Below are 26,203 nucleotides of genomic sequence, written 5' to 3'. Positions count from 1 at the left end.
TTCGTGAAATTAAAGTTGAATACTGGGTGTTTATTATTTTGTGATTTTCTCTAACTGATAGTTATCTATGAGCAAAAATATGGTTAATTTCATTTCATTTATAATCTATAATGACCTAGAATTGCTATCTTAGTTCTATGTCTGAGGTCCCCTGAGTCATGAGTTATTGTTACCAAAAAGTGAGCATCTGGTGATAATCAAATCTGTGTGGAAAAGTAAAAATAATTAACCCAAAGTGTAAATGCCTAATTAGAAATTATTGCAAAGCCCTCCAAAGTAATAAGTGGTGGCAGGTATGTCTCTGAAACCTAAAGACAACCGGAAATAATTTGCGAATTCCCAGCAAGCTAAGATTATCTAGGATTTTTCAAGAACATGGATCATCAAGAGTTGGTTATGGGATATTTTCCTGCTTCCTAATCTTGGAGTATAATTTCTGTTTCTGCTCAGGCATCTCTAGGACCAAAATCAGAAGAATGTTTTGCTCTTTTGACCACCTACCTCTTGCCATTAGAGGCTGGCTAAGGAGTCTGGCTTCGGCATTTGTATAACTCTCTCCGCTCCCAGAGTGCAAGTCACCCTTTCTTCTGTTGCTCCTCCTACATCTCTGATCGTTGCCTTCTCCATCATCTCTGTCGATTCCTCTCTCTCCTTCTGCCCCTTAAATGTCCGTGGCCCTTTTCTGTTCTCACTCTCCCAACTCTCTGCCTGGGTAATCTCACCCGCCCCCAGATCTGTAAATCTAACCCTGTCTGCTCCCCTGAATTCCAGAAGCATATTTCTAACACATTACTAGACATCTCCACCTGGACGTCTCACAGGCACCTCAAAAACAGTGTCACAAACCGCATTCGGTACATCTCTCCCTCCTCTCTTCTGCCCCATCTCAGGTAATGGCATCTCTATCCGTTACCTGAGCTGTCCTTCACTTCCCTCACCTCGCACATTCAGTGGGTCAGCTCACCTCCGAAATAGTTCTCAAACGTACTGTCTTTCCCCACTTCGTCTGCCTGGTTCAGACTTTCCTTATCTCTCACCTGAACTCTGCCATTCCAGTGGTCTGTGTCCTCCTTGAGGGCAGAGTTTTTCTGATCCATTACTGTATCCCCATCAAAGGGCCACAGTCATTATAAGCATTCACTAAGAAGCATAGAGTGAAACTCGTAGACTCTAGAGCCACACCACCTGGGTCTATTCCCAGATCTGACACTTGCTAGCTGCATGTCACATGTGTCTCAGTTTCTTCATCTGTAAAAATGGGTTTTCATGCAAATTTAATGAAGAAGCCTATGGAATACACTTATAGCAGTGCCTGACATATGCAGCCTAAGGGGTTAGCTATTATATTTAATAAATGTATGTGAATTTCTCCCCATTGCAGTCCATCCTTGATCCATACTGCAGCCTGAGAGTTGTTTTTTTAAATTTATTTTTATTTTTTCTACAAGTGTAATCATATCAGCCTCCTACTTAAAATCATTCACTGGCTGCCCAGTGAAAGTCCACTTACAAGAAAAGTCCAAGCTTGTTAGCGTGGAGAATGAAGCCCATCTTTCCTCTTCCACTTCCGGTTCTTTGCTGTAGGCACCTTCACCCTGTACCACTCACTGCTTTCCCCTCATGTCAGCCTCTTCCTGTCCCCTTATCTCATCATGTCAGCCTCTTCCTGTCTCCTTATCTCATCATGTCAGCCTCTTCCTGTCTCCTTATCTCATCATGTCAGCCTCTTCCTGTCTCCTTATCTCATCATGTCAGCCTCTTCCTGTCCCCTTATCTCATCATGTCAGCCTCTTCCTGTCTTCTTATCTAGGTTCCTGCTCATCTTCTTGCCTCTCAACCGTCTGACAAGCTCTCCCCTAGCCTTCAATACCCAGCTCAAATGGCACTTGCTCTTCAATGTGCCTTCCCTAGATGGAGCTCATCTCTTCTTTCTCTGAGCTAATGCCCCCTGCCTATACCTCTATTATAGCATTTATCAGGTGCATTATAATATTCTTGGTTTATCTCTCCCTCCCTAAGTAGATCCTAGTGGGAGATGCATTGAGGAGGAGGTACCCTCTTGTCAGACCATAAATTTTTATGATATAATTTTTGGTATGGAAAATGTGATGATCCTAAACATGCAGTGTTTACTTGATAAGTACAGAAGGAAGACAGGAAGAGAGGAAGTGAGGTACCCTGTGATCCCATGCGTAGTGAGCACCACTTTTTCTTGTGGCTCGTGGTTGAGCAGCACTGAGCCCCAGGAACCTGGCTTCTGTCAGGAGGCCCAGTATTCAGCAGCAGGATGAGTGACCTAAATAGATTTCTTTTTTTCTTTCTGGCCTTTACCTCATTGGTCTTAAGAACAAAAAGAGATGGGAGGCGGATGTTTCGGGCAGCCCAGATACATCTTCTGCTCAGGCCTGGCCATGACTGCCACCTGAACTCATTGCTCTCTCTCTCGACGCCTACATAGCCCTCATACAACGTCACACCCACCTGAGAAGGCATCAGAATCCCTGGCCGGGGTCAGGTGAGCTTCCAAGCCATACATAGAGGGTCCAGCCTTTAAAATCTGGGGCGTCTCCTGGTCCTCGAACTGTAGGAGTCAAATGACAGGACATCTGAAGTTCAAGACTCCCTTGACTTCCTTGGCACATTAGCTCATTTCTTTTTATTGAGAAGTTCAAAGATTTAGTTTATCAGTACAAGCCCAAGGGCATTTTGCAGTCCGGGGTTTGATGGTATTGATGCAGACTCTGAGCTTTCAAATATCTGTGTGATGGAGGGAAGAAGAGCATAGAAAAACAAAAACATTCATATTTGACATTACAGTATATCATGTAGTTTTCTCTCTCTTTTTTTTTTTCCTGCACCAGCAGTTTGCCTAATGATGTTTTGCTCAGATTAATATTAAAGTATGTATTTCTCAAGCACACACTGACTGTTGTAGCAAGGAATCATCAGAGTGTGCCGAAAGCCAACCTGGGATTTGACATTTGGCACATAGAGCCCCCAAATGGATAATCATGTTAAAAAAATTCAGTGTTGACATATTTAAGGAGATTGGGGATATGTCCAGGATATTTGTATGTTGACTAACATCTGTCTGGCATCTCTTTATTTATGAAGCACTTTCACGTACGCTGCTGGTTTAATTCAGCAATCCCCCAAGGCAGGTCGTATGATTTCCATTTTACGCAGAGGGATTCTGAAGCTAGTGGTGCGGTGGAAAGAGCAAAGATAGTGCAGTGGTGGAGGCGGCATTGAACCCAGGTTTTCAGTCTCCAAGTCCATACACTTCCAACTACCTATCTTTATAGTACAGAAGGTATATTTCTCTGTGTTGAGGCCCTTTGTTAGGTGATCTTTCAAGATCCTTTCTAATCTGAGGATAGTCTTTATGATCCCATATAGGATCCTAAGCCAGCCAGAGCCTCTAAGACTCTCTTGAAAATGTGAGTTTACTATTTTCGCCTGTAATGTCCTGCTCCACCTTTGATTAACAAATGGGAAAGTTTCATTCTCTGTTCTTTCTCTCTTCTTAATTCTTGGCTAAAGTCATCCTTCTCAAGAAAAGTTAAAAAAAAAAAAAAAGCAGATAGTGATTGAAAAGTGAGAAAGAAATAAATGCCGATATTAAATTAATACCCAGCATTTTGCCGGATGTATTACCCGATTTTTAAGAAGGTCTGTTTCATTTCAGAAAGACTGTCTAGGAAAATGGAGAACAATGCTAAGTAAACCAGTGAATTATTTCTAATACTGCTTAATACTCTCTTATAAGAAAATAGAAAATGAATAGAGTTCTATTCCTTAAAGCTAAGTAACATGATAGCCCATATAATGGAAACATGGCTCCCTAAATGTATAATCATTTTAATATTGGTTATTTATTAAGTGCTCCTCTCTCAAGAAGCTCAAGGTATTTTGTCAACAGTACTTTAGCAGTTCTCATATTGCCCCTTCATGTTGATTGCAAGGTTCCATTTTGTGGAAGAAAAAATTGGCACTCAGAGAAGTTGAGTGGCTTGCCTGGGATCACTCAGCAAGTCAAAGTCAGTGGCAGGATTAGAACACAGGTCTCCTCATACCAGATTTCCAACCAGCAAAGTGAAAATACGTATGCTAGCATCTGGGTTAAATATAGGCAACAAACCCATCTGGGTGTTTTATGTGAAGAGGGATTACTTGCTTATTCTTTTTTCCTCTTGGAGTCAGAGGTGAGAAGTGCATGTTAAACCAAAATATCTTCAAGACAATCCATTGCAGATACACTGAGGAAGGCCATCATGGGTTCCTGGGGTGGGACAAGGAGAAGTCACCTCCTTCTGCCTCTCCCAGAAGGAGTTGTGGAGACTGTGTTATCTCTTCAGAGAGTGTTTTATTGACCATTGGCCATTTCTGGGAGTTGAAGGAAACCTCTCTATAAATTTCCATTCAGTTCCAAAGACTGGCAAAACCTTATGGAGGGCATGATGAGCTTTTGTCATTGGCTCTGCTGGGGAGGGGATGGGGTATAGGGAAGGCAGAGAGTTGGCTTCACTAGTTTGTGTGTAGGGAAATGGTGACTAGGGTACATAGCCCTTACACAAACACAGGAGAACCCACCACACATCTGACCCACTCTGTCTGGGAAGGCTGAGGTGGAATTGAGTTCCAAAAGTTGGAATCACTGGCTTCTAAGAGCCATCCTTCCAGAAGAGAACCTGGTATTGCCCTAATGGCTTCCCAGGAGAGCCCTGGGGGAACCTTCATGACTCATGTATTATAACCCATAGAAACTCCAGGAGTTATGGAAAGTGACTGTAGCCAGATGGCATTCTCCCCCAAAGCAGCTTTAGCATGTGTCACTATAGGACAGAAAACAGTATTTCTTGTCCATTGAGGGAGCATCAATATACAAGGAAGTTCCCTCCTTTGTCACGTACCACCCCCCCTCCGGCCCCTTCACTCATGACTACTGTTAGACAGAGGGGGAACCAACACATATATAGCCTTTCCTGTGCATTTACTCATTTAGTTCTCAAATCAACCCCATGAGGTAGGTTTTATTATTACCCCATCTTACAAAAGAGGAAACGGAGGCCAAGAGAGGTTAAGTAACTTGCTCAGGGTCACATAATTTGTAAGTAGTAAAGCCAGGATTCCATCCTGGGCAGTCTGGCTCCAGAGCCTGTGTTTTAATTCACTATCTGTCCTGCGTTACCTGGCCCTGGTATTCTTATGCATTTGGCTCCAGATTCTGAGAAAGCAATTGCATTCTTATTCTAATATCATTTCTTGCAATATGCATAGAATGAAGTATCAGTGAGTTAGATTTTTTTTTAAGCATAGGAAGAATTTTCGACATGCACGCAAAGTTTAGTGCCACTTCATAGCTTCATGGGCAGTTCCACTGCTAACATTCAAAGGACCTCACCATGCCAGGATTGTGGTCAGTTGGTGACCAGCCCTTTGGGTCTCTCCCACCACCAGACAGCGTCAAGGATGCTGGCTCTGATATGGTCAGTCTGAAGCACAGTACAAAAGTCAAGGGAACTAGTTCTAATTTTAGTGCCATCTAATTTTCAATTCCATCTGCAGGACTTGACCTGTCCCTGACATTTGGGGCATAAACTATATACAACCAATGATCTACCCTGAGAGTGGTTGTATTCACCAGAAGGAACCGGCCCAACTTGCAGTCAACAGAGACATGTATAAATCAATACAAATGCCTATAAATACAACAGAGTCACAATAAATGATGATGAGTATAAATAAACAATGTTTGAGTACTTTAAGGGAGTGAGATAGAGTAGGTTGGGATCCTGCTGGCATTGGGGAGAAGGCGTGGGATTAATTAGGGAGTTTATTGGAGCAAGTTGCCAAGATAAAAAGGAGAGGAAGATGCGGTACAGCTGCCATTTAAATGAAGGAGAGCATGGCATCCCTGTGGCACAGCTTGACGAATGAGCGCCAGAGAAATTGAAGCCATCACCAATGATTTGAGCAAGGCACTTAACCTCCCTGGGTCTCAGTTCTTCCATCTGTCAACATGGAGAACTGGGTATCAAAATCAAGAGAACATAGTGACGCATTTTGAGTTCTTCAGAAGAAAACTGTCACCGTCATAGATGCTTTGGGTTAAGGAAAGTCTATCATTTGGAAGAAATGCCTGCGGTATTATATGCCATCTGATTTGCCCTAAGCACCAGTAACTCAGATGTCTTTTGGGAAGGAAGCAATCTAAAGCATCCGCATAGAAAAAATAGTAGGCGTTCAGAGCCTTGCAAGTAGCGTACTTCTCTTTGGCATCCTATAAACCGCTTGGGCTCAGCCCAAGCCAAGCCTGTATAAGCCCAGACCCAAATCTCAAATGACTGCCCATTCCTTGCTCTTCTGGTTGGCGTCAGTCAATCACAAGTGGAATCAGATGTTGCCTTGCCAACGTGACTGATATGTTTACAGCAGAGCTGTGTTTATGTCTTGATCCTTGTTTGTGTGATGTTCTATGTTTTATAACTTGAGTCTCCAGGAATTTTTCCCATGACTGTGCATCATTCTTTATCACCCATAACCAAATATGGCAGCTTTAAATAGTGCTGTCATTTTCCTCCATTTCACTCGTTGTGATATAATCAGGTATAGATTTCTGACATTGAGCATCTAATGGGGTTTCAGATTCAGAAAGCAACAATAACAGATATTTTTCTCCTGGATCTCTCTCAAGTGAGAGAGACAGAGTGAAACAGTCATGAGTGACAGGGCACGTAGAATTCATGTACATTTTCCCAGAGAAACTCTGGGGTATAGAAGGACCCCAGGAGTGGGCCAAGCTAGTGATTTCTGCTGCAGCAAGTGTGGAGGCTTGATCAGGTTCTTTATCCCTTCTGGACTCTGTGTATGGTTCTGCACTCTCTGTGTCTTCCTGTTTCTGCCACTGGCTCTTGGGATGATGATGAAGACACGGTCAGCCATGATGGACACAGGAATGACTAACTGGGGACTCCAATTCCACTGCTCTTGAACCTTTCTTCCTATTAGAGAATTTACGTAGTGATGGGACCAGATGTGCTCAAATGGTCTTCTCCCCATTCCTCTTCTGTTCCGTTAGTTACTAGGCTTTGTCCCTCAGGTTGTTTCATTTTCCCAGTAAGTCACCTGAATGTTCTGAGCAGATCAAGCATTGATGCACATGAGGGAGAGAACTCGCAGTTGGCATCAAAGGGTGGTTCCCTGGTCTAAGCCATACTACTGACAAAGAAAACTAGTTTCAGACAGACCACCCAAAGGTCACTGTCACACTGCTGAAGGGCTGCAAAGTCCAAGAACAGCTGCCCCTTTGACAGAGGGAAGCTATTTACTTCCTCACTGTGTACTGTCTGGGCTGTGTCCCCACATGGGAGTGTACAGCTGTACCCCCAAGTGCTTCAGGAATGTGCTTACTGCCTCACCAAGAAGGGGTGGAAGCCCACCCTTCCAAAGCCATGATCGGGCTGTGCAGATACAACAGGACCACGCAGAGCTGTCTCCCCGCCCCCTCCCCTGCCTCGGATGCTGCAGTGGGAGCAGCAGTTGCCACTCAGAGCTTCTCAGCATGTTCTCCAGGGTCCAGCTGCCTTCGGATAAGGAAAGCTCAGAAAGCTGGGTGAGCTCAGCTCGCTATTAGCCTAGGTAGTTCCCCTTTGTGTTTCCGGGGAGCCCAGTGTAAAAATGACATGCTTGGATGTCGAGATCGTGCCATGACAGATAAGATCTTGAGCTTGAAAGTTTACCTGTTCATCGAACCTCTGTGCTCAATACTGATTTTCAGTCCTATCCATGGACTTCCTAGATTTCTAGAATCATAAAATCATATCATTTTCAATTTAGAGTGGTCCTGAGGGAGCATCTAGTCCAGTGGTTTCATAGGAAATGAAAGAAGCAAGCCTGATGCAAGCCTAAGGTAGCCATGGGGAGCTGCAGAGCGCAGACCCTATCTACAGTGGGCAGCCACCTCTCAGCTCCAGCCAGGTGAGAATGTAGGCCCAGTGTTGCCAGATCACCCCATTAAAAAAAAAAAAAAAAAAAAAAAAACCAGAAATCTGGATTTTTATGTGAATCTCCCAATCATTTAATGTTGGCAACTAACACAAAAATGGGTAAACTAACAAGTTGTCTGAGGGCTGTATGTGGCCTGGAGGCCACCAGTGTGTCAGCTCTAGCTCTAACTGAGGCCAGAGAGGGGTGTGCACTTGCCCAAGATCACACAGCTAAAGCCTAAGAGCAGACTATTGAGCTCCACCCTCCTCATTCCATTTTGCTGCCCTGCAGAAAACGACTGGAAGGTTGGTGCCCAGGTTTCTGTCCCTGATTCCATCCTTTGGCTCTCGTCCCTCTGGCCCAGCACATCCCTGGGCTGGGGACAAACCATGTTTTCCCACAGCATCGTGGGATGAGCCCTGGGCTCTGTGTCAGAAAACATGCGACTGAGTCCCAGCTCTTCCACTCATTAGCTGTGTGACCTTGGACACATGTCTTGACCACTCTGGGCTTTGGTTTCTCTGCTAGCAAAATGAAAACAATAATCTGTGCCCCACAGCACTGTTTTGAGGTTTACACAAGAAGGTCTCACTGTGTGTGAGGTCACCCTGCAAACAAAAAACCCAGCATGGCTGTTGTATTAGCCTCCTCATGAGAAAGACATGCGTGTCAGAGAGAGGTGGTGCTGTTGTCGTGCTCCAGCACTGCAGACATCAACGGCTCAAAGGCACTCCCAGGCTCACCATGCCGCCCCCAGGAGGACACGGGGCAGTCCATAAGGATCACTGAGGGCTGTTCCACTTGGCCAGCACAAAGCCACCCTCAACCTAGGAAGTGAGGTGGCCTGGGCTGTTCTTTTGTTTCATCTGCTGAAATCAGGGCTGGATAGGGGCTTCACAGCAGCCCCCTCTACACCTTCAGCCCCAGTGTCATTTAAACCAGTCACCCAGAACCCAAGGCAATGCAGTCTGGGGCCAGGCCCATGCTCACCATACCCCCTGCCCTGCCCTGCCCTGTCCAAGGGCCATTCTGACTGAACATGTACAGTGAATCTTGTTTTTTCTCCATTTCCAGGGACGCAAACCCGGCTATTTCTCCTTCCTGGACCCATTTTCTCCGGGCGTCTGGCTCTTCATGCTTCTAGCCTATCTGGCCGTCAGCTGCGTCCTCTTCCTAGTGGCTAGGTACACTCCTCTCCCCTTCCCTATCCTCACACCGCCACCTCGTGTCCGCCTCTGGGAACTGCAAGGGAGGGGTGGGGAGCAGGAGAGGGGTGTTGAGAAGAACTTGGTGCTAAATTAGAGGGATGGGAGAGGGACTCAGGACTTGAACCGCTCTCTGCCCAGCTGTCTACCTGGGCAGACATCCACCCATCTACACGCACATTCCGTAACGTGCACAACGCAGATAGGTGAGCTTGTCCAAATTTGCTTCTGCACCCCTGCCTCTTCCCCCTCCCGCTCCCCAGCCCATGGCCCCTGCTTATGTAGGAGCCTTGGGAAAGAGACAGTGGCAGGAAGATCACTCTGATTAAGCTCCATGCATTTGGCTGCCCTGGCATCCGTCTTTGCCAAGATCTGTCACAAAGTGCTGACTGACAAGAAACAGAGCCTATGAATCCGGAGTTGGGGGGACCAGAGGCGTTGGTGGCTCAGGCGAGGGAGAAGGCCTTCTCTGCAGAGGGCCTGGCCCTTCCCCAACTGGATCTGCCTATGAAAACACAGCTGCCTTGTTGAAGGGGAACCATGGACTGTAGCAGACAGCAGGAGGGTAGGATGGAGAGAGGCAATTGCAAGTAGTGTTGAGACAAATGGTCCAGATCAGGGGTTGGGGAGAATAAGCTCTCCCCTCTCCCTGGAAACCAGAGACTGTTCCTGGGCCCACGGAAGACCCCAAGGAGCATCTCACTGCTGAGGCCTCCCAAGAATGTACATGGAGAGGGTTGTTTCTCTCTGAGGCTAAGGGCTGTTGGACCAGCCTGGGCTTCAGGAGAGCCAACTTACTATCCAGCAGCAGGACAAGCCCTAGTGGCTCATGGGTCACTCACTCAGAATCCCTGTTCAGCACTCAGCTTTCCAAACTGGAGGACCAGAAAGGGCTGTTATGCAGGAGCAGAGAACTGCTCAGGCTGAGCTTCTAGAGAGCTGATGGTGACTCTGTTCCAGCTGTCTCCTCAGCTGTCTCCTTTGCCTCAGGGCCACAGTGGCAGGGCCAGATGATTCTACAGTGTATGTTCCACCTCTGCTGGGTGGGGTCTTCCCCAAGAGCATATCTGTTCAGTGGCTTGAGGGGAGCATTTGCTCTCTCCAATTAGAAGACAGAGCCCCAAGGACCTGCGGGGTGTCTATCCCCTGGGGCAGTTCCCAGCCTTCCAGGAGGCATCGTGTCACTCAGCCTGTGCCTCTTCCAGTGGAGATCAAAGCCAAGTTCAGGAAAGTCATCCTGAGCCCACGAGAACCAGCCACACAGAGAAAGGCCTTGCTTCAAAGGCTGCTATGTGTGCCACTCGGGTGCCACCTACCCCCCCTTAGGCCTGTAGGCATTGCCACTGTCAAGTATCTGTTGTCAGTGACAACTGGCAAGACATGCGGGAGTTGGCACACTGTCTGACACTTGCCCTTTCCACTTCATTGCTCTGTCTGCTGCAGCTTTTAGGAAGCCGTCCGCCTGAGTCCTGGCTCCACTGCTCTATGATTCACTCTTGCCCCTTTGATTGAGCCCCGTATGAGAAAGCCACAGCTCTCAGGTGACCTCAAGGGCCCTGGAAATGGCCTTAGGGCTTGGCTACCCGATGCACACGCACACAAGCCTGCTTCTGCAGGCTGAAGCTTTTCCACCAGCCCCGGAGGCTTCAACAGACCCTCTTCCCTGCCCTACACACGCCACTCCCCAGGATCCAGCATTAACAGAAAGATCAACAAAAAAATGTACTAAAGGTCTGACCACACAGCCTGTATATATATAACATCATATATATATATATATAAAATGTCTGAGCCTAGGATAATCTGACCTATGGTAGTGGTTTTAGATTATCCAGCAGGGTTCCGTGGAGCGAGAAGGCTCCTGAGAGGTACCAGAGACTTTGGAGGGGTGATGAGAAGGGGCTGGCAGTCAGAGCTCTGGGGCCTCAACCCATCTTCATGCAGACCAGCTCCACTTTTCCCTCTTATATATTGTACTTCTGGGTAAGATTTTAGAGGGGAAAAAATGTTTGAAAGCCACTGATCTAAGCCAGCCATTCACAAGCTAGCTGATATCAAAGTCACACAGGGAGCTTTTAAAAATTTGAATTTCCAGATCAGATAGTCTCCAAATCTCTAGAGATGGGACCTGGGAATCTGTATTTTCAAAGCTCACTTCCAGTGGCCTGTAGGCTTGGGAACCACCAAGGTGAGACACCACAAGTATAAGCCAGTATAAGTATAAGCAAGCCACAGAGGGAAGGGGCACATTTCAAGACACGGGGCCAGTGATGACACACTGGCGTAGTATTCAGGAACAAGCGGCAGCAATGTAGATGTGGGCGAGCCACTGTAGAACCCCAAGTGCGGATCAGGCTGAGTGGAGGGACAGGGAAGACCGGTGATGACAATAACACCCTGTGAACACGCAGCGTCTGCCCTGCCCAGCACACACCCCTACTCATCTCTCTCGTCAGAGCTGGAATGCCTTGTGGGGGAGACTGGCTGGGGCTGTTGAACAGAGGAGGGAAAGTGCGTGTCTGGCGGGCAGGAAGAAAGGGCATTCTAGACATCAGAGGTACTGCTCAGAGAGGCCAGCCGTGAGGCTGAGCGGGACAGCGGGAGGGAGTGCTACCCGCCTCACTTGGAGGCAGAGAGCTTAGGGCAGCCCTTCTCGACCTTGTATGCCCATCCCACTCACCTGGGGAGCCTTAAAAAAATACTGATGCCCAGGCCTTACCTGGACAAATTAAATCAGAACCTCTGGGAGTGGCATCTAGTCATTGGCATTTTTTTAAAAGCTCCCAAGTGAGTCTGTAACACAGAGCTGAGAACCACAGCCTGAGGGACCATCTAGGCCAGTGTTTCTCAGAGTGTGGTCCCTGGACCAGTGGCATGAGCATCATCTAGGAACTTGCAGATTCTTAGGCCTCACTCAGATTTACTGAATCAGAAGCTTTGGGGATGGGGCCCAGTAATCTGTGCTTTAATATGCCTTCTTGGTGATTCTGATGTAGGCTAAAGTTTGAGAACCACTGTTCTAGGCTGAGGGTTTTCAAACTATGGCTCTTGGGGCTCCTAGGGTCCCTCCGATCACCTTGGGGGACTGGGGGGTGCAGAAGAAGCAACTTCCCAACCATCGGCCCTTGACACTCCCAGTTTCCAGTCAAGGGGCTCCATTTTCATCAGTTCTGTATATTGGAGTTCCACGTGAGAATTTATTTTGAAAAAACAAAAATGTTTCCTTGATTAAAGAAAAACAGTTCAAAAACTGCCAGCCTAGTCCAACCTCCTCATTTTTGGTTGGGAAAAGTTCAGCGAAGGGAAGTGGCTTGTCCAAGGCCACAAGGCCAGTTCCTGAGGCACAAAGGTGAGGCCAGAAAGGAGAGCTCCTCCCATCCCCCCGGGACCCTTCCCTTCACCCTCACCCGCGGCGGCACCGGTGGATGTTCCTTTTCTCCCGCAGGTTGACCCCCTACGAGTGGTACAGCCCGCACCCGTGTGCCCAGGGCCGCTGCAACCTCCTGGTGAATCAGTACTCCCTGGGCAACAGCCTCTGGTTTCCCGTCGGGGGCTTCATGCAGCAGGGCTCCACCATCGCCCCTCGCGCCTTATCCACCCGCTGTGTCAGTGGCGTCTGGTAAGATCCGGGGCGGAGAAGGGGCCTGGCCCAATGGGGCAGGGACACAAAGGGGGTCCTCGGATAAGCCCTGCTCCAGCTAGGCTGCAGGTGAGCAAGAACTTTAGCACCGCTGTAGGGGAGCCTGAAGCTCTCCTTTCAAAATAGGCTAGTGGGGAGCTGAGCTGCATTCTGCCAGCTCAGAAGGTTTAGGGGCAGTGGGTGGGCGAACTGTGTGCCATCTTATCCCTTTCCCCTTGCTCTGCCTCGGAGATCTGGATACAGAGGGGAGCCAAGGCAGGAAGGGAGACGAATGAGAAAACAGCCTGAAAGGCCCACAGCAAAGCAATGGTAACTTCCTGACCTGAAAAGACCTGGGGTTGAGTGGCCGGGCCTGTGAAAGTATCTACAGATTTATGCAAATATGAGCGAGCAGCAGGAAGTCCCTGCGGAGGAATCCTAGCCGCTGTCACTTCACGCCCTCTCTACCTGCTTTGTTCAGCTTTGTCCCTTGGCACCTGGCTTTGGGGCTTGCCAAACCCAGCCACCCAGCAGGGGTGGGAAAATGCAAGCTCTTAGTCACTCAGAGTTGGGCAGAACCTCGGGGAGCCAGCTGACAGCAAATAGTCCAAACTCCGGTCCACAAGGCCGTCAGCCAGCCTCTGCCTGAAAATCCCTTCTCTTGGCTCGTGCAGGGCAAAAAGAACACGGTCGAATGATTCGATATAGGGGACAGCTCTTTGAACAGTTGAAAGTGCTACATAAATGTGTAGACTCATAATTGCTGTTGGACCATTATTGGGAGAAAGGAAATATATATATATATAGTCTAGAGAGGCAAGTTTGCATAGTGCAAGTTCCTCATCTTCACTCAAAAACCCTCTGTACCCTCTGTTGGGTTTGGCTGTCACAGCTTATAGGACTTACAACCTGGCTCTCTTGCCTCCTCCTCAGCCTGTGTAAGCCAAAGGAAAAGTGGTGTCTCCATCCTTGGGCACTGGTGCTGAGGGCAGAGAGTGGTCTGGAGAGTTACTGGAGGATCCACTGGACTGGGGTTGATGGGCAGGTGAAAACACAGCTGGGACAGTGACCCCTTCCCAGCTTGGGTGTTCATCTTCCCTGATAAATGATAAATATAGTAGGATTTAAACCATTTGGGCAAGGTGCTCACCCATTATCAGATAGTGCCTAGAAGTCACGAGTGGATCACCCATGTTCCCCAAGAGAAGGGATGGTGTCGGCAGGGATGGTCACAGAGCTCCCAGGAAGTCCAGGAGATCTGGGCGGAAACCTGGGAGATGAGCAGAAGTCAGCTGGGATTCTGCTCTCTTTCTGCCTGAGGCTTCTCCTTCTAGAGGATGCCTGTTCCCATGCTTTGCACGTAGGACTCATTGCCTGTTTCGTCCACCTGTCAGCTCCCTGCCCCCTAGGAATTCCCTGCTCTGGAAGAGAAAGTCTGCCAGAGGGCTGCGGAGGACCACCTGTCCTGCAAGCTGGCCCCAGGTGGCTGAGTTACTCTGCTCCAGGACATGTGTGGGAGGGGGGCTCAGCCCTCCCCAGCCCTGACTCTGAGGTGTCAGTGTGCCTGGCTGCCTCTCAGAGTTCTTGGTTTTTAAAGCAGGGCCTCAGTTTGGTCAACTCTCTGGGGGAGTGGGAGGTCAGAAGACAGGGCCATCGTGGCCTACTTTGGCTTCCTCACCCAGAGCAAGTGACAAAATGCCATTTGACTCACAAGAATGCCAGCTTTACAACTGATAATGCCTCTTTCACACAGAAGCAAGGTTCCACTGACCTCTCTGGAGAGAACGTGGGCATGATTTGCTTTCTCAGCAGAAGCAAGGGGCTTGTACTGAACTACTGATGCTCTCTGACTCCTTCGCTTGTGACTTGTGACGTAAACAGCCACATGGCCACCTAAGGTGGAACAGACACCAGAGTGCAGCCATGGGGCTGAGGGAACCTCCCCAGCCAACTCTGAGGTCATGTCCATACCCGGGGCTCATTACCCAGGGCACTAGCAAATGGAGCTGAGCACTTCAGAATGCTGGCCTCCGCCTGGGGATCACTCACCCCCTGGCCTCGTCTGGGGGTTGGTCGTGAGAAACAACTTCAACAGAGTGTAAGATCCCAGGTAGGAGCAAGGAAAGCAAGTCTGGAAGATAGAGGGACACCTGGCACTTACAGATCACAAATAGGGAAGGTGGCCAAATGATTTCATATTCAGGCTGAGGTTCTATCTCTACATTTCTCTGTATCTCACATTCATCTAGTCCTTTACAGATTATTAATCACCAGTGACGTATTATCTTATTTGATCTCACAACTCTCTGAAGATAGGCAGAGCAGACATTATCCCCGTTTATTAGACAGGTAAACGAGCTCAGAGGAGGTGTGAGGCTTTTCCCCAAGGTCTCACAGGTGGAAATGGACAAAGCCAGAACTAAAACCAGATCACCTTACTGGTGATCTGGCATATGGATGCGCCACTGAGTCCGTGGATGCCCCTGTCACGTCACTCCTGGGAGGCAGCCCACAGGAGTTCTTGGGCACCGTGGCAAAGGGGACAACGGGACTTCCTGCTCTTGAAAATCCACTTGGAAGCTGCCGGCTGCTGAATCCTGTGGCGAACGCTGTGCCTTAGTTGGCAATGTCTTTGTGATGAGGAAAGCCTCATTAATTCAGACTCCACTGATTCAGAATTTGTGATTATCCAACCCAAATTGTGCTTACATATATCTTTGAACCCCCATAAACAAATGGATTGGGATGCAGATCCATACTGCTGACCAGATGGTAGAAGGCTTATTAACCTACTTAAGCGAACAAACTGGTTTTAATGACTTTAGTGTGTATACTGCCTGAGTTGCAAAACTATTCTAATTTTAAATGAGTTCAATCTACCCAATAAAACAACCTCCTATTCTGAAATAGCATGACCATTGTGAGAGTGTTTTGTGGTTCCAACTTCTTAGCAGTTCAAAGATGCTTTGCACCTGTTAGTCTTAAAGAGTCTCTGCTGTTGCAATTTGTAGAACTGGTTTTAAAATATGGGATTATCAATGTGTTACTTGGCAAGTTATTTTGCTTCTCTGGGTTTCCTCATCTGTAAAATTGGGATAAGAATTTTGCCTCCCTGAGTTGTAGGGAGTGTGTGAGATAGCGTGTGTGGCTCATGGCAGGTCCTCAGTGCTTGGCAGTGCTCATCTGAAGGTTGGCTGCATCAGGAGGAGACAGAGGGTGCCATTTCTGCTCTAGCCCTGAGCAGAGCCCCCAGAGCTGGCACCCTTAGCTCGTGCACTAGCTCGTTTCTCACAGTCTCCGAAACTATTCATGCGTGTGGACACACCTCTTTTGAGTAATAGCCTGATAATCACCTCCTTTAGGAAATAAGGAAAAAAACCCAACTGTCTTCTAGGCAACCCTCACAAATACTATTCATTTTCATTGATATCATATGCCATGCCTTTCTTTTCCCCCACTAAGTGGAGAGCACCTTTAGAAGAAGGACACCTAGTCTCTCTTATGTCGCAGCATTGGGCTCTTGGGATTGGGGGCTAAGACTCCTGGGAGTGCCTGGGGAATGATTACTTCCCGGTCTTTTCCTACCTAGGTGGGCATTCACACTGATCATCATCTCATCCTACACGGCCAACCTGGCAGCCTTCCTGACCGTGCAGCGCATGGACGTGCCCATTGAGTCGGTGGATGACCTGGCCGACCAGACTGCCATTGAGTATGGCACAATCCACGGAGGCTCCAGCATGACCTTCTTCCAAGTAAAGCCATTTGGTCGTTCACCAACACCGGGAAGTGGACAGAAGAAAGTTGAGATGTTTGTCCACTGGAGATAAAAACATCTCTTCTCATCCCATTATTTCTTTTGAACATCTAGTTTAGAAGTTCACGGGGGGCTCATTTTTGTTCTGCTCCACAAAATACCCCTGGGATGAGGTCTCCAAAGCACTTTGGGTTAATATCAGCCTGTCCCAAATTATTGTACATGAATGATTAGGGGTACTTGAGATGATTTTAGGTACAATGTAGCAGAACTATTTTTTAATTGCAATAGTTTCATATTTATTTTAATGAGTATTAGAAAAAAATTTATGCAGTGAATCTAACTTGTACTTTTATTTGTATTACTGCATAGGATGAGGCTAGTGTATGCATTTAATTTTTTTAAGTGAGTTAAATTTTATAGATAGTACTTAGAAAAGGAAGATTAGAATAACATACAAATGAGTGAAGAGTAAGGAACACTAGATTGAGATGAACGGATGAGTATCAGATCAGGACCCTATTGGTTTCTTTGCGAGTCCCTTGCAAGAATTGGGAGAAGGCCCTGCCACGATGGTGTGTGAGCTAACAGACCAAGGGACTGATCCCCAAGACTGACAGATCTGGGCCAGATAGAGGAGTAGTTTTCATTGCTTCAGGATCTCTAGGGAAGCAGATTTCCCCTGAGTTAAGAGGTGTCTAAACAACTTACTCCCCAAGAAGTTCTTTTTCACATGAAACAAGTCCAAGGCCTTCAGTTTTGTGTTTTCCATGCAAGAAACTTGTCTGATAGTGGGAATTCTGGGAAAAGAACACAAGGAAGGAGGAATGGGAAAAGTTGGCACAGGGACCAGCAAAGGCATCGTACAAACACAGGGTTTGGATAGACCCCCAGGATTCACACGGTTTTGTTATTATTTGTAAAGTAGAAGCCAGCATTGGATATGTGATTGATAAATTGGTTTATGGTTGATAGAAAAGAGTTGGCACTGTTCCTTCAGATGGTGTCTCTTTAGAAGTCCTGAATGAGCCTGAGTTCACTGCCCCCAACCTGAAGGACAATGAAGGACACAACCAGAATTTCCATTCTTACTTCTATCAGAACGTGGAGGTTGGCAATGGAAGACCTCTTCAGGGTAGATGAGGTGAAACCAATTATCAAATCAGTAGGCAGAGTTTACACTGCTGTAGGTCCTTGTTCCTTCTTTGTCTTTCTGTAAAAGCTGTCCAAGGCACCACTCCCTCCTCCTGCTGTTATGCAATGGAAGTTGAGAGACAGGGAAAAAGTCATTGAATATAATGAGGGGACTGAGTAGCAGAAGGGCCAGGATTTTAAGGCTCACTTTGATTCCTTCCTTTTTTAAGCCAGTTTTTCTTTTTTCTTTTCCCATTCCTCCTTTGTTTTGTTCTTTTCCCAGAATTCCCGCTATCAGACCTACCAACGCATGTGGAATTACATGTATTCCAAGCAGCCGAGTGTGTTTGTGAAGAGCACGGAGGAGGGAATCGCCAGGGTGTTGAATTCCAACTACGCCTTCCTTCTGGAGTCCACCATGAATGAGTACTATCGGCAGCGAAACTGCAACCTCACTCAGATTGGGGGCCTGCTGGACACCAAGGGCTATGGGATTGGCATGCCAGTCGGTATGCAGGAGAGGAACAGCCTCCTTGGGTAGCTTCATCCAAGCAGGGTCAGAGTAGCTAGAACCACTGAATGCAGCACTGAATGCAACAACCCCTGTTTCTAGAAGCAGTTTAACAATGACTTTAGATGGGCATTCTCGAGGTTTAAAAAAAATGCAAACTCACATACTTCCACCAATCAGTGATCAGTTTTCAATCCTTAATTATTGAAGGGCTAGTTGATTAGTTATTAATTAATTATTAAAGGCACATTGATGCCCTTGGTGAATTCTCTAGGCTTTTGTTCTCCCCTCTTCTGCTTCCTGCCCTTTGGCCATTTCTCTGTTGATTGACATCTCTACTAGCAGTGGAAGAAGGAGATGGTAAAACCCAAATGAATTAATTTTGCTATTTTTGTCCCTGGTGACAGGTTTACTGCAAAAGGGAACTGACATGATTAGAAATGGCTTTCAATTCATTTATGGTTCTCACTGATCCGTCTACTCCGAGTCAGCGTAGGTCGCTGAGAATGGGCAGTAAAGCTCTGGTATTCAGCTTACTGACTATATGTCATCCAGTTTGTTATAGGAGGGTAGAGATGTTTGGCTTCCAGAAAGGTGTCCCAGCTGTGCTTTCTGAAAGATGTTCATGCTTCAGGCCTTCCCATGCTGGTAGTACCTCCATCAGAAGATGAGGGGGAACATGTTTAGCTGCTTCCTGTGATTGTGGAGGGGATCTGAAAATGTTCTCAGGTGGTTCAGACATGCATCCGTCCCTCACACACCATGGAGAGCCACGTTGTATAGGGCTGTCCTCATCCAAGGCTGTCCTCATACAAGGTGTACAAGATAGCGCAGGAAGAAGCAGGAATTGAGGCCATCAGACCATGTGGGGACATTGACATATAGCATGCGCATCTTTGCTGTTATCTTACACATTCCTTCTCTTGATCTTTACCTAACTTGAACTCTGTAAATTATAGCTTTCACTTATATCTGTGACGTGTAAAGAGCATGAGTTTGGAGTCAGGCAGACCTGGGAATGCACCCTGGTTACTGGCTGTGGGACCTTGGATAGGTTTTTTAACCTCTTTGAGTATCACGTATCTCATTTGTAAAATTAGGTTTCTAATACCTATCAACTCCCACCTAGCCTGTTTGGGGGAACATAGGTGCCCTCCCCGTCTTTTCCATAGTTCTCTATGTTATTTGATAAAAGCAGATGACTTCTTGAAGACTGGTCAGAAACCAAGCCAATGAACTTAGACAATAATATGGTTCATCCTTGATCTCTATTACAATCTGACACAAGCAGTTTTGTAAATCAGAGGCCTCTCTCAGGGCACTCATAAACCTGCATACCCTTCACTTACCACCATATTTCATTGATGCCCATTAATACCACAGATCCTGGGCCCCTTTGAGAAATTAATTGGCTGACATCTTGTTTCAAGATGGTGGAGTGAACCACAGAAGGAACTTAAGGTGCACCTTGATAACACTCTAGCAATTTAACAAATTTAACTGAAATGTCAAATGCTTCAAAAATCTTCATGGAACAAACCTATAGAGAGTTGACATAAAGCAGACTGACTCTAGAAATTTTCATCAGTAATCAAGGAAAAAGGGAAGGAAATACATTTGTCCTGTAGCTGAGATGATGCTATTTTCACTTGTGTTACCTCACTTAATCATCCCACCTGCAAGGTAGATGTAGTCCTTCCCATTCTAGAGGATAGGACTGAGATTCAGAGCCAATAAGTTACTTGTCCAAGGTCACAGAATAAGTCGAGAAGCTGAGCTTGAGCCTGGGATGCCTGTCTCCAAATCCAGTTCTTCGCTTACCAGACCGTGTTGCCAGTGGGTCCCACCAGCTCGGGAGGACAGGATAGGTGGGGAAGGGGAGCTGTGGGTTAGCCCAGGTTCTCAGATCAGGCTGGCAAGAGCGTTGCACAGTCCACTGATGAGACAGAAGTTAGGTCCAGCTGAGGTTACGTCCAAGAAAGACAAGCATGTGTGTCATTCTTAAGTGGGAGGTAAGGGCATACCTATAGAATAGTCAATGTAGTTGGACCCAGGAAAATTAAGAGAAATAGAATAAGGAATGAGATGGAAAATTCGGTGGTTTAGGAGCTAAGTGGGCAAACATGGAGTAAACAGAATAATCCTTTCATGGGGCCCCTGGTGGGCTGTTGGGATTGGGCTGAAAATGCCTCCAAAATTGCTTGAAATGCCTTGCTGGGCTGGACCATTCTCCCTAAACCTGGAATGTTCCGTAGTCTTACCACCTAACACCATCTGTTAGTTCACGTAGCCATTCACTGTCGGTGTGGATTAAGTACCTACTATATATGAGGTGCTATTGATGTTCCCCCAAATCAGTTACACAGACCCATTTGGTGCTGCAGGCTTGGGGTTTGCATGCCCAAGCATAGTTGTATCTATAGTAGGGAAAGTTCCATCTATGCAGTCATGGGCTGTCAGAGTCCAAAGAGATCTGGGAGCTGATCTAGTTCCTTGCCTGTCAAAATACATTCCATGGCCCCACAGCAGGGCATCACCTTGGAGCTTGTTAGAAATGCAGAATCTCAGGCCCCACCCCAGACCCACTGAAACAGAGTCTGTAGATCAACAAGATCCCCAGGTGATTCCTATGCACATTAAAGTTTGAGAGCATGGGCTGGCCCCGTGGCTTAGCGGTTAAGTGCGCGCGCTCTGCTACTGGCGGCCCGGGTTCGGATCCCGGGCACGCACCAACGCACCGCTTCTCTGGCCATGCTGAGGCCGCGTCCCACATACAGCAACTAGAAGGATGTGCAGCTATGACATACAACTATCTACTGGGGCTTTGGGGAAAAAAAAAAGAAGGAGGGGGATTAGCAATAGATGTTAGCTCAGAGCTGGTCTTCCTCAGCAAAAAGAGGAGGATTAGCACGGATGTTAGCTCAAGGCTGATCTTCCTCACAAAAAAAAAAAAAAGTTTCAAAGCACAAGCCTATTTGTTCCAACCTTCTGCCTGAATCTTTGAGGCATCTGTCCACATCAGGCCTTGACAGAGTTTGGGCAAGAAACCCGGGCAGTTTAGTTGATATCCAGCCTCTTGGCAACTTTTTCTTAATGATCTCAGGGTTCAGCCTGCTGGGGCTTTCCACGGTTTCATTTAAGCCTGTTTTTGTGATTAAACCTAAATTCCAGAACCAAAGCTCCTTGACCATATTTCATTAGAAAAATTTGAAAAGAATTGCACTGAACAGAAGCCTTCTGTTTGAAGAGGCAGGGAGGAGTGGTGTGAAGGGGTGATGGATGGCCAGTGGGTTCTGGGGCACTCAGCAGGCAGCTCTGAGGGCTGGGGATGCCCTGTGACAGGATTCCCCACACAGAGGGAGGAGAGGAGGCTTCTGTCACACTTTGGGGTGGCTCTTCTCTCATTGGTGACTGCTCTGGGTAAACAATTGTCAGGTGTAATGTAGTGAGAGTTACAAGTGCATGAAAAATTAATTTAAGTAAAGTAGAGAATAGACAACTGACTGACTGAGAGGTTTATCTCACAAGATTTCCCTCCTTGGCCTCCTGGAAGCGGATGGGAAACTACAACCAGCTTCCCACATGTCAGTGGGCAGGTCAGTTAACATGGATAGAAAGCGGTGGTGCCTAGGTGAAGAGGTGGGGTGGCACAGCTGCCTGGAAAGCTGTCACTTGACCCACACTGGGGTCTTGGCCATGGGCTGGACTTGCCAGTCAGTGTGGAGAGAAGGAAAGTCGAAATTCCTGAGTGCCCCCCATGAAACCAGAGTTCCCTCCTCTCCATGGAAGTTCTCAGAATGAGCAAAGTGGGGAGCAGTGCTCCTGCGGGGACCCCTGCCACATCTGTCACTTCCCTCTTGATGTTAAGTGGGCAGAGTGGCGGGGAGGTTTACCAGGAACGGGAGCAGAGTGATGCATAAGAAAGCACTCACATCCCGTGTTCTGGGCTTTCCTGTGACCCCGCAGGCTCGGTTTTCCGGGATGAGTTTGATCTGGCCATTCTCCAGCTGCAGGAGAACAATCGCCTGGAAATTCTGAAGCGCAAATGGTGGGAAGGGGGCAAGTGCCCCAAGGAGGAAGATCACAGAGCCAAAGGTAAGGACGGTCAGGGCTTCCCCCTCCTGCCCTAAAGGACCGAAGCAGCTTGTTTCTGGTGCCTGATTCCAGGTAATAACTTCTAGGACCCAATGAGACTAAGCCTTGAAGGAACCTCGGGCTAGGCTTGGACTGGCTGGGGGTCAGTCCTGTCCCAGAGTCTTGGCGTATTGTAGGTATCCAGTGCCCGCCTGGCGCACAAGTCCTAGAGACGCCACTTTCACCATGTCTCCTGAATCTGGCCACCTCCTCCCACCTGCACCACCACTTCCACCCTGGCCCAAGCCCATCACCTCACAACAGTCTGGTCTCCTTTCCCATTCCTGCCTCTCTACAGTGTAGTCTCTACCAGTAACAAGAGTGATTCTTTTTAAGATGCAAACAAGATTGCAGCATTCCCTGCACAAACCTTCCAGTGGCTTCCCATCTCACTCGGAATGAAATTCAAGCTTTCTGTGGCCTCAAGGCCCTATCTGGTCTGTTTCTCCCTCAGACTCCCCCCTTTACTCTCTGTTCCCCAAGCCTCCCAGCCGGCTCCCACCTCCGGAACCATGCACTGTTTCCTCCTGGCCTCCCTGAGGGAGCGCCCTCAGAGAGGTCTTCTTTTCCCACCCCACGCCTCTCTCCCATCACCTGAACTCTGCTTTATTTTTCTTTCCAGACCTCATCATTGCCTGATATTATATTTTCTAATTGTTTATTTGTTTACTTTCCACCTCTTCTACTAGAATGTAAGTTTCACGAGGTCAGAATTTGTCTTCCTCATGGGGCTATGCACAGGGGCTGGCTCATGGATATTTTATTGAATGCATGAATGAATGAATGAGTGAATGAATGTTAAGTCAGTCTGGATGGAAAGAAGTCACTGACTGACATGTGGAGTTGAGGAGTGTTGAGAGTCCCTGAGCACCCAGGATTTTCTGTCGGGGGAACACATATCCTGCTTCACCCAGGATCATCCCAGATTACATCTGTTATAGATCAGTTAATGCCTATTGGTTATTTTTAGAACCTCCATTCATTCTCAAAATGTCCTGGTTTGGACAGTATATCATATGATCACCCTAGTAATCTACTGCAGCCTTGCTAAAATATGCAACAAATTTACCTATGCACGCTCTCCCCTAGGAAGGCAGCTGAGGAGTAAAATGAATGATACCACGTACTTCCGTCTCTGCTCAGCATGAATGATTATCCATGATGAGACAATGAATGAATGGCTTTGTGTCTAAGTGTCTCTATGTGGATCTCTATCCTCAGAGGTCTCAGGAATATGGACCTATGGGACAAGCCCTTTGTACTTTAGAGGAAATGCTGCCCCTTCCCTCCCAGGAACCCAGTGAGGCCACACACTTCTTGACTCTCCACTCCCTAAAGCTCAAGTGTGGAGGAGACTAACTCTATTCAGAGAAAAAAACAAATGAGGGAGGTACAGAGTAAAGTATCAGGAAACTTCTGTGGATTTGATAGAATGAACTAGAGGTTGAGCATGCCCAGGAACTGGATAGGGAGGGAGGGTAGAGGGGGTCATTGTAGGCGGGGGCTGCAGAGGCAGACATTAGTGCAGTGGCAGGGCTGTGAGCAGGGACCATAGGTGGTACAGGTGGAGCAGAGAAAGATTCCCATGGGGAGAGCTGCCCTTGGTAGAGGGTTTGTACTGGGGAAGGTGTGGGTGGCAAAATGCTCCTCACCACCCCCTCGCCATAAAAAGACACGTGGTTTGAAAGCAAAGTAAATCTGACTAGATCTGGAACACTCAAAATAAAATGAGATTATTGATGGCCAGCCCTGTGGTGTATTGGTTAAGTGCGGTGCGCTCCGCTTTGGCAGTCTAGGTTGGTGGCTTCAGATCCTGGGCACGGATCTACACCACTCGTCAGCCATGCTGTGGCAGTGACCCACATACAAAATAGAGGAAAACTGGCACAGATGTTAGGTCAGGGTGAATCTTCCTCAGCAAAAAGAAACAAAAAGAGAGAGAGAGAGATTATTGATAATTTAATATATGTTAATATTGTTCTGTGATAACAATGAACTTCACAGTGGTGGGAAGAGTGCCATCTTACCAAGGAGATGGAGGGAAACAGTAGTGGCTTTGATCTGGAGTAATCTAGAGTAGAAACAGAGAGGTAGACCTGGGACCCAGAGCAGAGGGACCTTGGGTCCTTCCTCTGACTGATAAGTGAAATAGGAGAATTATCCAGGTATCTGTCTCCCCTCTACCTCACCTCCCCACAGTGGGTTGAGTGCCTTCTATGATATTGGACGGAGCACTCAATACACCACATGCAACTCTTGGTCTCCTCTGCCTGGTTGATGGCACCTTAGATGTGGAACCAGTATAATTTGTTTCTAAGTCCCTAGCCTCCCCTACAGAGCCTGGAACATAGTAGATACTCAATAAATGTTTGTGGGATGTGTGATTAAAGCTACTGACTGATAGCTGTCAAAAGCTACCAATTACTGTGTTTGCCTGGGCCCCACTAAAGTGACTAATGGAACTGTCTTTAATTACTTCCTGAGTAGCCTTCACACCCAGAGCCCTCCACTCAGTTCCTGCCTCTGAACGGCTGGCTGAACCTATGCGGTGACACAGAGACACTGTAGCTGAGGGAGGCTGGAGCAAAATGGGAGGTGGCCAAGAGCAAGGGCTCAGAGCAGTGCAGGGAAGCCCACCGACTCCTGCATGGCCCCACCAGCCCCAGGCTACAGCACTGGCCCACCGCAAGTGTCCCTCCTCCCCTCCTTCCTGCTAGTTGCGGTCAGAGCTCCCCTCTCCTTTGTAAACCTGATCCCATTTGATCTCTTGGAGCCCGTTTCCCCTTGAGACTCACTGCTGAGTCGCTCCCATTGCTCCAGGTTTCCCTTTCATCCCTGACCCCTAAGCCCAGCCACAGGTCCTTCCCTTTGTGCGTGTATTTATTTATTTGGTTTATTTATGTATGCCACTAGTCCTATAGAGAAACAGTTGGAGGGCAGTAAAATTGGCAAGTACGGGGATGATGACACAGGATCTGGATTCCTTACAGTTTTCACGCAGGGACCTCGATTTAGATCCTCTCTCTCCCATTCTAGATATCACCCAAAGTCCAATGGAGTCCTCACCCCCACCACCCAAGAATGCAGCTCATCAAACTTTTACCTTCCTGCATTTCTGTTTGTTCTATTGATAGCCACTAGGATGGTTCTCTTCCCTGAGGCAGTTTTGATAGGGCTCAAGATCATGGGCATTGGGTCAAATGGACTCCACTCCATAGATGGCCTTGTTATATACACTGTGAAATATCTCTGAGCCTCAGTTTCCTCCTCTGGAAAGTAGAGATGATAATAATAATGCTACTTCCCAGGGCTATTGTGAAGAATGAATGAGATACATTATGCTAAACACGCAGCAAAGCTCCCAACACAAAGGAAATCAGCACTAATTTTATTCCAAAATCTGGGCCTAAAGGAGCTATTAAGTCACAATGAGAGGTCTGAGTAGTGTCCGTAGCCACAAGTATGCCTGCCCATCCTGTGCTCCTCAAGGCTAGATAGCTCTTCTAAAATCAACACTTAGGGCATTTATTTTGTGTCTGTTGATATTTGTCCCCATTGACTATGAAAAACTCAAGGGCAGGGACTGTGTCTTATTTATTTTTGTAGCCCACTGACCAGCATATCTTCTGACATCAGTATTTGATGAAAGGATGAACAATGATTGAATGAATGAATGAATGGGTGATCATCTCAAGGACATCCAGACTGGTACTACTCCCTATGTCTGTTTCCTCCCAAACAGGAACCAGGACGCCCCAGGTGTTAGCATGGAAAGTGTTCACATAGCCCCCATTGCATCCAACAAATATTGTAAACCATTGCATATCAGGCACTGTACGAGGCTCTGAGATTAT

At 47.4% G+C, this 26,203-nt stretch overlaps 1 protein-coding gene across 1 annotated transcript in view; it reads left to right on the top strand.

The window, feature by feature from the left end:
• The window catches only part of GRIK4 (glutamate ionotropic receptor kainate type subunit 4), a 291,987-nt gene that overhangs the window by 251,980 nt on the left and 13,804 nt on the right, over positions 1-26,203 (top strand). Inside the window, exons 13-17 of the mRNA XM_058544995.1 lie at positions 9,064-9,173; positions 12,640-12,813; positions 16,403-16,568; positions 17,988-18,213; positions 22,182-22,310. Of these exons, the coding sequence (XP_058400978.1) occupies positions 9,064-9,173; positions 12,640-12,813; positions 16,403-16,568; positions 17,988-18,213; positions 22,182-22,310 (805 nt within the window). The remainder of the gene's footprint in view (positions 1-9,063; positions 9,174-12,639; positions 12,814-16,402; positions 16,569-17,987; positions 18,214-22,181; positions 22,311-26,203) is intronic.

This window comes from Diceros bicornis, chromosome 7, assembly GCF_020826845.1.
Source record: "Diceros bicornis minor isolate mBicDic1 chromosome 7, mDicBic1.mat.cur, whole genome shotgun sequence".
Taxonomy (NCBI): Eukaryota; Metazoa; Chordata; class Mammalia; order Perissodactyla; family Rhinocerotidae; genus Diceros; species Diceros bicornis.
This window is presented reverse-complemented; position numbering and strand designations above follow the sequence as displayed.